This window comes from Suricata suricatta, chromosome 12 (assembly GCF_006229205.1).
Source record: "Suricata suricatta isolate VVHF042 chromosome 12, meerkat_22Aug2017_6uvM2_HiC, whole genome shotgun sequence".
Classification (NCBI taxonomy): domain Eukaryota; kingdom Metazoa; phylum Chordata; class Mammalia; order Carnivora; family Herpestidae; genus Suricata; species Suricata suricatta.
The window spans coordinates 6,263,934-6,276,250 of NC_043711.1; the positions used below are offsets into that span (position 1 = coordinate 6,263,934).

Sequence of the window (12,317 nt, forward strand, 5' to 3'; positions counted from 1 at the left end):
ACATGTTTTTGAGTCATGTTTTTTAAGTAAAATTTATAGATTCATAAAAAAAGATAATGCTACAAACCATGGGCTTTGGAAAGGGCTTGCTGGGATAGCCTCACAGCAGGACTGCTGGATTCAGGCCTGTGACCCAGGGGCTAATCAGAGCCTGGCAGAATCACTCCCTCTCCGAGAACACAGTGTCCATCCTCTCTTTCTGCTGTGTGCATTCTCTCCAAGAGCTCTCAAACTCTTGCTCACTCTTGTGTTCTCTCTCTCTCCCTCTCTGTCATTTTTTCCTCTTACCCTCCAAGGGCACTTATTGGATTATCTTTCCTCTTCTTGACGTTATCACTGAGGCATGAGTCAAACGTGGCTCAGTTTTCTCCCTCTTGGTGGTCAATAAAGATCCTGGTTCTGCTGCCCAGAGGACAGGATCTTGGAGACAAAGAGGATGCCTCACGGAGGCACAGGGAGGTATCCCCCTGGCACTAAGAAGGAAACCTTGGGTGGGGATGAATTGTACGAACAGAGGGAATATTTACAATTCCTGGGCCAATGAGAAGTCAATTCCCAAGGCTCCTTGTTAGACAAATGGTCCAATTTCACCTCTATTCCCTGAGTACTTCAGTTTCCTATGGGGGCTGCGACATGGACGTGGAAGCCTGCATTGACTATTTCAGGTCTTCAGGAAGCAACTGAGTGCAAGTTGTAGGTTTCCCAATGGGCTCTGTACTCTCTCCTTGAGAAACAAACTCGCCTAGCCTCCTAAACTCTGTCTCCCCAAGGTCAAGGGCTTCTCCTAGAGGAAGTATCCACTCTTCCTCATCAGCTCAAGAACCAAGAAACATCTCCATACATTCACCCAGTGACGTCACACCGAGAAACCAAGGCTGCCTCCAGCCCCACTTGCAGCTCTCTGTAAAGACACCGCGGCTGCCTTCCAGTTCTGTTAATGGAACAAGTAGACTCTCGCCTGATGGACACACGCAAAGACAGAGGCTCATGGGTCTGCGGCCAGATCCTTGCTCTGAGTGTTGGCCCCATGGTGGCATCTGTGGGAGTCTCTACCTTTGCATTTTTAGGAATTCAGTTTTAGGAGGTCACTGCCGGATTATCAGGTTATGTTTCCAGTCACTAAACACCCTTGGAACCGACTTATTGATACATTAAGTGCCAGTTTTTTACTTATGGAAATCAGCCAACTATAGACAAAAGTAGAAAATGTAGTACTATGCTGAGTTGTATGAAATTGACAACATTCCACCATTTTTGACCAAGAAGATGGGCAATTTCTCTCATGGCTCAGCTTAATATGATGAGACCACGTGTAGTCTTCACTCAGTTTTAATGATTATCGATTCAGAGTCTTGTTTCGCCTGTATTCTACTTTGACCTCTAACCAGAATTGTATCAGAATAAATTCCATATATCATATGATTTCAGTATTCCTCTTTAAAAAATCTTTACTTATTAAAAAAAATTTTTAATGTTTATTTTTGAGAGAGAGAGAGAGAGAGAGAGAGAGAGAGAGAGAGAGAGAGAGAGCACAAGCACTATGAGCTGTCAGCACAGAGCACATCTTGGAGCTCGAACTGACAAACTGCAGGATCATGGACTTGAGCTGAAGTCAGAAGTTTAAGTGACTGAGCCACCCAGCCCCCCCTCAAAAAAAAAAACTTTTTAATTAAAAAGAATAAACACAATACCATTATTTTACTTTAAAATACTAATAACATATATCCTCAAATATTTAGTTATTCAAATTACCCAAATTGCCTCATAGCTTTTAATCATGTTTTTCAAGTTAGAATCCAAAAATACCCATATGTTCCAATGAATTGATTGCTGTTTAGGAGCGCCTGGTGGTTTAGTCAGTTAAGAATCTGACTTTGGCTCAGGTCATGATCTTGCAGTTCGTGACTTTGAGCCCTGCATTGAGCTCTGTGCTGACATTTCAGAGCCTGGAGCCTGCTTTGGATTCTGTGTCTCCCTTTCTCACTGCCCCTCCCCTGCTCATGCTCTGTCCCCATGTTTCTTAAAAATAAATAAAACATTAAAACAATTTTTTAAATTGATTGCTATATGGCAATGAGGAAGAATGAAATCTGGCCATTTGTAGCAAAGTGGATGGACCTCGAGGGTGTCATGCTAAGCGAAATAAGTCAGGCAGAGAAGGATAGATACCATATGTTTGCACTCATAAGTCTAACAGGAGAGACCTAACAGAGGACCATGGGGAGAGGAAGGGGGAAAGAGAGCTGGGGAGAGGGAGGGACACAAATCATGAAAGACTATCGAATACTGAAAACCAATCATGGACTGAAGGGGGAGGGGAAGGAGGAAGGGGGTGATGGGCATGGAGGGGGGCACTTGTGGGGAGAAGCACTGGGTGTTATATGGAAACCAACTTGACAATAAACTATTAAAAAATTAAATTGATTGCAGTCTAAAGTCCCTTTTAAGCTCTAGGATTTCTTTTCCTCTTGTTTATTTCCCCTCTAGGTTTTACTGATTGATCTGTATGCTATGGTTTCAAATACGCCTCACGATGGTTGTAATTATAAACTGATGTTTAGATCTCTACACTTGATCAAATTCAGGGTTGATACTGGGAAAGAAGGATACTCCAGGTGGTTGGTGAACTTTCCTCAGGAGACACATATTTTTTCCAACTTTATTAAGATATAACTGACAAAAAATTGTTTTGTGATATATTTAAAGCATACAGAGTCATGATTTTATGTACACACATACTGTGTAAGGATCCTCACAATCAAGTTAGTTAACATACCATCACCGCATATGTTCACTTTTTTTGTAGTGGGAACACTTAAATGCTACTATTTTAGCAAATTTCAATGGTGTGATACTGTATTATTAACTAAGTCACTACGGTATACATTGTATCTTCAGACCTTATTCATCTTACAACTGAAATTTTGTTATCTTTTTACCAACCTCATCCCAATTTCCTGCACATGCCCTGGCCTTGGTGACCACCGTGCTACTCTCTGTTTCTATGAATTCAACCTTTTAAAAATTTCACATGCATTGTGTGTCAACTGTACTAAAAACAGACAAACAAACAAAACTACCATGACTGTTTTTTTGTTAAACGTTAAGTTGAAGGCCCCGCTATGGTGTGGTGCTGTCAACTGTATTATCTTGTCTGGATTCTCTTGCCAGCTAGATGAGAACAACTACTTACTGTCCTCCTGTAAAGAGTATTTTTTATCCTTTTCCTTTTACATAATGTTACCTATGTTCCCCCCACTCCCCCAAATCTGCCCCATACCCATGACTGAGGAGACTTCACTTAGTCACAGATGGCAGCAATTAGCTCTGTTTCCATTTTGAATTACACTGTGTTTGTGTGTGTATTCTTTAAATACAAGTGGCCCTAAGGTCCCACCTTAAAAGAAATTTTTTTTCACATATAGATGATACCATGCGGTGTTTGTCTTTCTCTGACTGGCTCATTTCACTTAGCATAGTTCCTTCCCTTCATTAGAATTGTTGCGAACAATACGAACTGTTGCAGGATTTCCTTCTTCTCTTCCTCTTTTTTTTTTTTTTAACAATTTGTTGTCAAGTTAGCTAATTTACCCTGTATACAGTATAGTTTTGGTTTCAGGAGTAGATTCCCATGATTCATCACTTACACGTAACACCCAATGATCATCCCAACAAGTGCCCTCTTCAATGCCAATCACCCATTTTCTCTGCCCCCACAACCCCGACCCTGGTCAACCCCCAGTCTGTTCTCAGTGTTTAAGAGTCTCTTATGGGTTTGCCTCCCTCTCTGAAATTTTTTCTCCTTCCCTTCTCCCACAGTCTTCCATTAAGTTTCTCAAGTTCCACATATGAGTGAAAACATATGATCTCTGTCTTTTTCTGACTTAGTTCACTCAGCATAAGGATTTTCTTTCCTTCATTTTTAAGGCTGAATTATATTCCACGGTACAGATACACACCGTATTTCCTCAGTCATCAGTCCATGGACACTTAGGTTGTTTCCGTATCTTGACTAGTGTGAATAATGCCACAGTGAACATGGGCGTACAGGCATTTCCTTAAGATGATTTCATTTCCTGTGGACAGATACCCAGGAGCGAGATTGCTGGATCACACAGTAGTTCCATTGTTTATTTCTTGAACCTTTTGCACTGTTTTTCATAGTGGCTGTACCAGTTTACACTTCCCACAAACTGTAATGCTGGACAAAGCACATATTTTCCATTGTCTCTCTTTTTGTGAAATCTGCGGTCATTTAGACTCATTGTCTAAACGCATTATTTGATAAAAGACTGCAAATAAAGGTAAATCACTTGTTCATTTATGAGCTGGAATAGTTCTACAAAAATAAACTTCCCCTCCTTAAGTCGCTAGTCAGTCTAGGGTACTATTTGTAGAGGAAAGTCAGTAAATATGCTTGAATTTTTATATTATTTCCACTTACATATTTTCAAAATAATTTCTTGGCTCTGTAACATTTTCCACAGATGACAATAAGTGGTTTTTTTCGATCATTATTTGAATCCCTGTATTTTTGACAGTTTTTTAAAAAACACTAAAATTGGGGTGCCTGGGTGGCTCTCAGTTGGTTAAGCATCCAACTTCAGCTCAGGTCATGATCTCCCAGTTCATGAGTTCGAGCCCTGCATCAGGCTTTGTGCTGACAGCTCAGAGCCTGGAGCCTGGTTAGGATTCTGAGTCTCCCTCTCTCTCTGCCCCTCCCCTGTACTTATACTCTCTCTCTCTCTCTCTCTCTCTCTCTCTCTCTCTCTCTCTCTCTCTCAAAAGCAAATAATAAACAATAAAAAAATTTAACACTAAAATTTATTATCTCATAGTTTTGAAGGCCAGAGGTCCAAAATCAAGGTTTGGGCAGCCTTTGCTCCCTCTGGAGACTGAGGAAGAGTCCATCTTCTGCTTTTCTCCTAGCTTCTGTGAGCAGCTGGAGACCCTTGCCAAAACTTGTTTTTTCTACTTGTTTGTTTGTTTTTATAATAGTTATCCTATAAGTGTGAAGTGGTATCTCATTGGGATTGATTTGAATTTTTCTAACAATATTGAATACTTTTTCATGGCTTATTGGCCATTTGTATATCCTCTTTAGAGAAATGTCTATTTAAACCCTTTCCCCATTTTTAGTGCATTGTTTGGGTTCTCTTGTTATTGTCGATGATGTGGAGTTCTTTATTTATCCTAGATATTAATCCCTTATCAGATATATGGTTTGCAAATATTTTCCCCATTCCATGAGTTGCTTTTTCATTCTGTTGATAATGTTCCTTGATGTGCAAAAGTTTTTAAAAAATGTTTCTATATACAAATTTTATATTTGTTACATGTAATCAAACCCATGATTTAACCACCAGTAACCACATTTACAGATGGAGACACACACACACCTGATTTCAGTAAAAGAGTAGAACACAGTAATGCTTCATGGGGTGATTCGCATTGTGTCTAAAGTTTCGAACCTCGAATCAGGTTTCCCACAATTCCTTTCTCCATATAGTTGGAGTTAGAGTTGATCTAAGAAACATTACCATGAAGTTTGGAAGTTTCAGGGTGGAGCAGGAGACCATGATGACCCCAGATCCACCAAGGGGCATAAGACAGCAGCTCCCACTAGCTTTCCCTTGTGGTACCTTTGGGGCATCCAGACCATCCATAAAGCTCCATAAGTTTTAAATTTTGATGAAGGACAATTTACCTAGATTTTCTCTTGTTGCCTGTGACTTCACTGTCATAATTAAGAAATCATTGTAAAATCCAATGTCCTAAACTCTCCCTTCTGTTTTCTTCCAAAATATTCTATAGTTATAGCTCTTAGGTTTGAGTCTTTGATCCATTTTAAGTTAACTTTTGCACATGGTGGAAAGTAGGGGCCTAACATTTGGGGTCTTTCTTTGTTTTTGCATGTGGATTCCAGTTTCCCAACACCACGTGTTGAAAAGGTAGTCCTTTCCCCCACTGAATTGTCTTGCCACCCTTGTCAAAAATAATTTGACCATATATGCAAGGGTTTATTTCTGGGCCCTCTATTCTATCACATTAGTTTCTCTGGCTGTATTTATGCTAATATCATACTATTTTGATTACTGTGCTTTGTAGTAAGTTTTAGGACCATGAAGTGTGAGACCTCTGAGTGTGTTCCTATTTTTCAAGAGTAATTTGACTATTTGAAATCCATATGAACTTTATGGTAGATTTTTCTTTTTCTGCATAAAATGTTGTTGAAATTTGCATAGGGATTTCATGGTATAGTGAATCTGTCACTTGCCTTAGATAGTACTGACATCTTAACAATATTAAGTCTTCCAACCCATGAACACAGAAGCCTTCCTTACTTATTTATGTCTTCTTCAGTTTCTTTCAGCAATATTTTGTAGTTTTCAGTGTGCAAACCTTTTCCCCTCTTGGTTAACTTTATTCCTAAGCATTAAATTTTATCCTTTTTTGATGCTATTGTAAATGGGATTATTTTCTTGATTTCCTTTGTAAATGGTTCATTGTTGGTGTGTAGATACACAACTGATTTTTGTGTGCTGATTTTATATCTTTTGTTTAGCTTTGCTGAATTTATTAGCTGTGTGTGTGTGTGTGTGTGTGTGTGTGTGTGTGTGGCATCTTTGGGGTTTTCTACATATAAGATCACACCATCTGTGAACAGAGATCGTTTTACTTTTTCCTTTCAATATTGGATGTCTTCTATTTATTTTTCCTGTCTAATTGCTCTGGCTAGGACTTCTAGTATTAAGTTGAAAAGAAGTGATAAGATCAGGCATTCTTTTTTTTCTCCTGATCTTAGAGGAAAAGGTTTGAGAATGGTGTTAGCTATGGGTTTTTTTTTTATGGGGGGGTTTGTTCTTTTTTTTAATGTATGGTTTTTGGTTTTTTTTTTTTTAAATGTATTGTAGGTTCCTTCCATTCTTTGTTTCTTGGGTATTTATATGCCAAAAAGGTGTTAAATTTCATCAAATTATTTCTCTTCAACAATTGAAATGGTCATGTGTTTCTCCCCCTTCATTCTACTGATGTACTGTTACACTGACTGATTTTTTTGTGTTGGACAATTCTTGCATTCCAAGAATAAATCTCACTTGGTCATGATGTACAATCCTGTTACTCTGTTGGGGTTTGCTAGGATTTTGTTGAGGATTTTTGCATTAGTGTTCCTAAAGGATATTGGCGTGTAATTTTATTTTCTTATAGTGTCTTTGCCTGGCTTCAATACCAGGGCAATGCTGACCTCACAGAATGAGTTTGCAACTGTTGCTCCTCTTTCTGGAAGAGTTTGAGTAAGATCGGTGCTAATTCTTCTTTAAAAGTTTGGACCCATAGGGATACCTGGGTGGCTCAGTCAGTTAAACATCTGACTTCAGCTCGGGTCATGATCTCACAACTTGTGAGTTTGAGGCCCACATCGGGTTCTATGCTGACAGCTCAGAGCCTGGAGCCTGCTTTGGATTCTGTGTCTCCTTCTCTCGCTGACCTTCCTCTACTTGTGCTCTCTCAAAAATAAATAAATGTAAAAAAAAATTCTTTTAAGTTTGGAGCACTGAAGCCATCTGGTCCCAAACTTTTCTTTTTTGAGAGATTTTGGATTACTAATTCAATCTTCTTACTAGGTTTTTTTTTCTTCCAAGATTTTATTTAAATTCAAGTTAATTAACATATAGTGTAGTATTTGACCTCAGTTGAAGCAACTTCTTATGAGACATGTCTCCAGAGGCCAGGGAAAAAAAGCAAAAATGAACTACTGGGACCTCATCAAGATAAAAAACTTCTGCACAGCAAAGGGAACAATCAGCAAAACTAAAAGACAACCAATGGAATGGGAGAAGATATTTGCAAATGATATATCAGATAAAGGGCTAGTATCTCCAAAACCTATAAAGAACTTATCAAACTCAATACCCAAAATAAGAAATCCAGTGAAGAAATGGGCAGAAGACATGAACAGACATTTCTCCAAAGAAGACACACAAATAGCTAACAGACACATGAAAAAAGTGTTTAACATCGTTTATCGTTAGGGAAATACAAATCAAAACCACAAGGAGATACCACTTCACACCTGTCAGAATGGCTAAAATTAGCAATACAGGAAACAACAGATGTTGGTGAGGATGCAGAGAAAAGGGAACCCTCTTACACTGTTGGTAGGAATACAAACTGGTGCAGCCACTCTGGACAAGTGTGGAGGTTCCTCAGAAAGTTAAACATAGAGCTATCCTATGACCCAGCAATTGCACTACTAGGTATTTACCCAAAAGATGCAATCTCCTTTTTAAAAAATTTTGGGGGGTGCCTGGGTGGCTCAGTCGGTTAATGTCTGACTCTTGATCTCAGCTCAGGTCATGATCTCATGGTCTGTGAGTTCAAGCCCCACATCGGGCTCTGTGCTGACAGTATGAAGCCTGCTTGGGATCTTCTCTCCCTCTCTCTCTCTGCACCTTCCACTGCTCTCTCTCAAAAATAAATAATAAAACTAAAATAAAAAATAAAATAAAATAAAAATTTTTCATGTTTATTTTTCAGACAGAGAGAGAGAGAGAGAGAGAGAGAGAGAGAGAGGGAGAGAGAAGGAGCCAGCAAGCACAAGCAGGGGAGGGGCAGAGAGAAAAGGGAGACACAGAATCCAAACCAGACTCCTGGCTCTGAGCTGTCAGGACAGAGCCTGACATGAGGCTTGAACCCATGAACCACAGGATCATGATCTGAGCTGAAGTTGGATGCTTAATGGACTGAGTTGCCCAGGAGCCCCTAAAAATTTTTTTTCATTCATTTAAATCCAAGTTAGTTAACATATAGTGTAGTATTGGTTTCAGGAGTAAAATTTAGTGATTCACCACTTACATATAAACACCCAGTGCTCATCCCAACAAATGTCTTCCTTAAGCTCCTACTCATTTAGTCCATCCCCCCAGTCAACTCCCCTCCAGCAACCCTCAGTTTGTTCTCTGTATGTAAGAGTCTCTTGTGGTTTGGTGCCCTCTTTTTGTCTTATTTTTCTTTCCCTTCCCCTAATTTTTTAAATTCCGCATATGAATAAAATCATGTGATATTTGTCATTCTCTGACTAACTTACTTCACTTAGCACAATACCCTCTAGTTCCATCCACGTTGTGGCAAATGGCAAGATTTCATTCTTTTTGATTGCTGAGTAATATTTCATCACACTCACACACACACACACACACACACACACACACACACACACACACAAAACACATCTTCTTTATCCATTCATCAACTAATGGACATTTGAGCTCTTTCCATAATTTTTCTATTGTTGATTGTATAAGCATTGGGGTGTATGTGCCCCTTTGAATCAGCATTTTTTATGTCTTAACATAAAACATCTGAAGACAGTTTAGCTAACAAAATCTTAAGAGATTTTTATTGGCCAATGAATCTTTCATTCCACAGAGGAGGAGGTGGTCAAATCAGTGCTTCAGCTCAAGCCATATCTTTCTGTATCAGAGAGAGAAATATCCACAAATATTCCAAGTCCCAGGTTATAATAATCTTCCAAGTTTGCAAATTCCAGCTCTCTCTCAGCCAACACTGTAGCTACTTCCATGCATGTGGCAAGAGAATGAAGGAAACGTAGGAAGGGAGAGGCTGTGGATCAACTTTCACCTGTTTTTTGGTTATTCAAAACAGGCCATGACCAGATGCATGGGTACTCCATTGCAAACTCCAAAATTATAAATTCTGCATTTTGTCCATTAGAACATTGCCCTGCTAAATGGATTTTTCTACCTGGACTCTTACTAATAGTTGCTATAACAGTACCAGGGCTGGTATCTGTTTGTTCAACTGAGAAATTCTAATTTAATTTGCATGGAAGGAAGTACCAAAGGCAAATTGGATGTGTGATTATTCAAAGCCATTCTGCTTAAGATGATGTCAGCTCCTTAGCACCATTTGAAAATTTCTGGCCCCTGAAAAGTCACCACTCATTTCGCTTCAGTTGTAAATCTCCATATGAGTATTAGCACTACTATCCAATAAAAAAATTAAATGTATTACCTTCATAGGGGCTTTACTATGACTAAATGAAACAAAGGAAAGAAACCTAGTACGCTGTATGGCACAAGATAAGCCCATAATGAATAGCTCTCACTCCTGTTGCAGACAGTGTTACTGCTCACATGCATTCCACAGGCATATATGCTGATTGATATACGCCTTAGCTTCCTCTTGGCCTAGACATTCATGATTCAGTTGATTGGCATCTTTCTCTTTGAAAGACTTATACCATGCTTCATTTCCTTAATGCATGATCTAATTTTCTCCCCTGTGTCTCGTTCAACTTTCATCTAGCACACGCCATCCTGCTCCCCCAGAAGACAGAACAGGAGTGATGGTGGAGGGGCCATGAGTCACCCACATGCTCCCTGACTTTGGTCCCTGGAAGTCAATGAACTGCCTGGTTCTCTGGAAAAAGCAAAACTCTTGAGTTGGTCCCAAAGTCCTTGATCTGGCATGCCCCAAGTCATTCACCATAACTGGCTTTTTCACATCAAAAATGTATCTTTCTCTTGCTCTCTTTTTCACATATTTGGTTTTTCCTCTTTCTCTGATACTCTTTCTCGTCATATTTTCCTGAAAAACATCATCTTATTCCTTGAGGTGCAGGATCATCTCTCCTAGGAAACATTCGCAGATTCTCCCTTCCAGACTCTGTTTGATGTTTCTACTCTGTTCTATCCTGGTCCTGGTGTGCATATTTCATTCTAATGAGTGTCCAGTGTCTTCTCCCACATTCAGCTATAAACTCCACATTACAGGAATCCTGTGTCTCCTCACCCTCTATGGCCAGCACCGACATCAAGCCCAGAATACATGCTTAAATACTTGTGGAGAGCTAATTGGATTTTGAACCAGGACAAATCCAACCTGGTAGGGCTAACCTGATCTTGTCACACTCTCAGTTATTTGTCCCAGTAACTGAGAAAATAGGAACAGGCCATCTTGAGATTTCCTCTGAAACTTCTGCAACTCAAAATCCAAAGTGGCCTTTCTCCCAAACTGGGTAATTCCATACTTTTGCCCAAGACCCTAGATGTTGAGATCCTACTTCCCGGAAGTTTCCAGGTGTCTTGTGGTCAGGAAGACGAAGTGATTTTTCTGTTAACAAGCTTCCTCAGGGCCCCCTTCAGATCTCTGTTCCTCAAGCTGTAGATGAAGGGGTTCAGCATGGGGGTGACTGCGGTGTACATCACTGCAGAGGCCTTCTCCTTCACTGCGGTGCGCACAGAGGAGGGACACAGATAGACCCCAATGGTGGTCCCATAAAGGAGGGCAACCACAGAGAGGTGGGAGCTGCAGGTGGAAAAGGCTTTCTTCCTGCCACCTGCAGAAGGGACCTTCATGATGGCCACAATGATGCAAGTGTAGGACGCCAGGATGCAGATGAAAGGCATGGCTATCACCATCCCAGCCACGATGAGCACAAAGATCTTGTTCACGGACGTGTCAGTGCAAGAAAGCCTGAGAAGGGGAGTGAGGTCACAGAAGTAGTGAGGAATCTCGTTGTTCCCACAGAAAACCAGGCGCACCATCAGGAGGATATGTGTGAGGGAAATAAAGTAGGAAAACACCCACGGGCCACCTGCCAGCAGGCCACAGAGGCGTGGACTCATGATGGTGGTATAGTGTAAAGGGTGACATATAGCCACGAACCTGTCATAAGCCATCACAGCAATCAAGACACTGTCAACAATGCCAAAGAAATGGAAGAAGTACATCTGGGTCAGGCAGCAGGCATAGGAGATTGACTTGCTCCTGATCTGGATGTTCACCAGCATCTTGGGGACTGTGTTGGTGGCCAGACCAAAATCAACCAAGGACAGGTTAGCTAAGAAGAAGTACATGGGTGTGTGGAGGTGGGAGTCTGAGCTGATGGCCAGGATGATTGAAAGGTTTCCCATGGCCATGACCACATACATGCAGAGAAACAGAGCAAAGAGGAGGGTCTCTTGCTCTGGAGTTTCTGAAAGTCCCAGAAGGATGAATTCAGATGCACTGGTTTGGTTCCTTGGATCCATGGGTATCATTCCTCTAGAAGTATTGAAACGGGGAAGTTACATAAATGCCATGGAGATGATTCTGGAAGTTTAGATGAGCTTATAACCAATTGCTAACACACTAGCTTATACATATTTTTCACCTTGAATAATTGATACATTGCAACAAAACAGTTTGAAGACTCAGTTCAGAGGACCTTGACTGGGGTGTCCTCATTTCAGATACAGATTGGTAGGGTCAGTACAGCATGCAAGGATTTTTGCTGAATTACTCAAGAATAT

General features: G+C 40.4%; 1 protein-coding gene across 1 annotated transcript; it reads right to left on the minus strand.

The window, feature by feature from the left end:
- Nucleotides 1–11,114: 11,114 nt before the first annotated feature.
- LOC115273239 (olfactory receptor 24-like) lies at nucleotides 11,115–12,096 on the minus strand. Its single transcript, XM_029916226.1, has one exon. The coding sequence runs from the start codon at nucleotides 12,063–12,065 to the stop codon at nucleotides 11,115–11,117; it is 951 nt and encodes a 316-aa protein (XP_029772086.1). The 5' UTR covers nucleotides 12,066–12,096.
- Nucleotides 12,097–12,317: the final 221 nt, after the last annotated feature.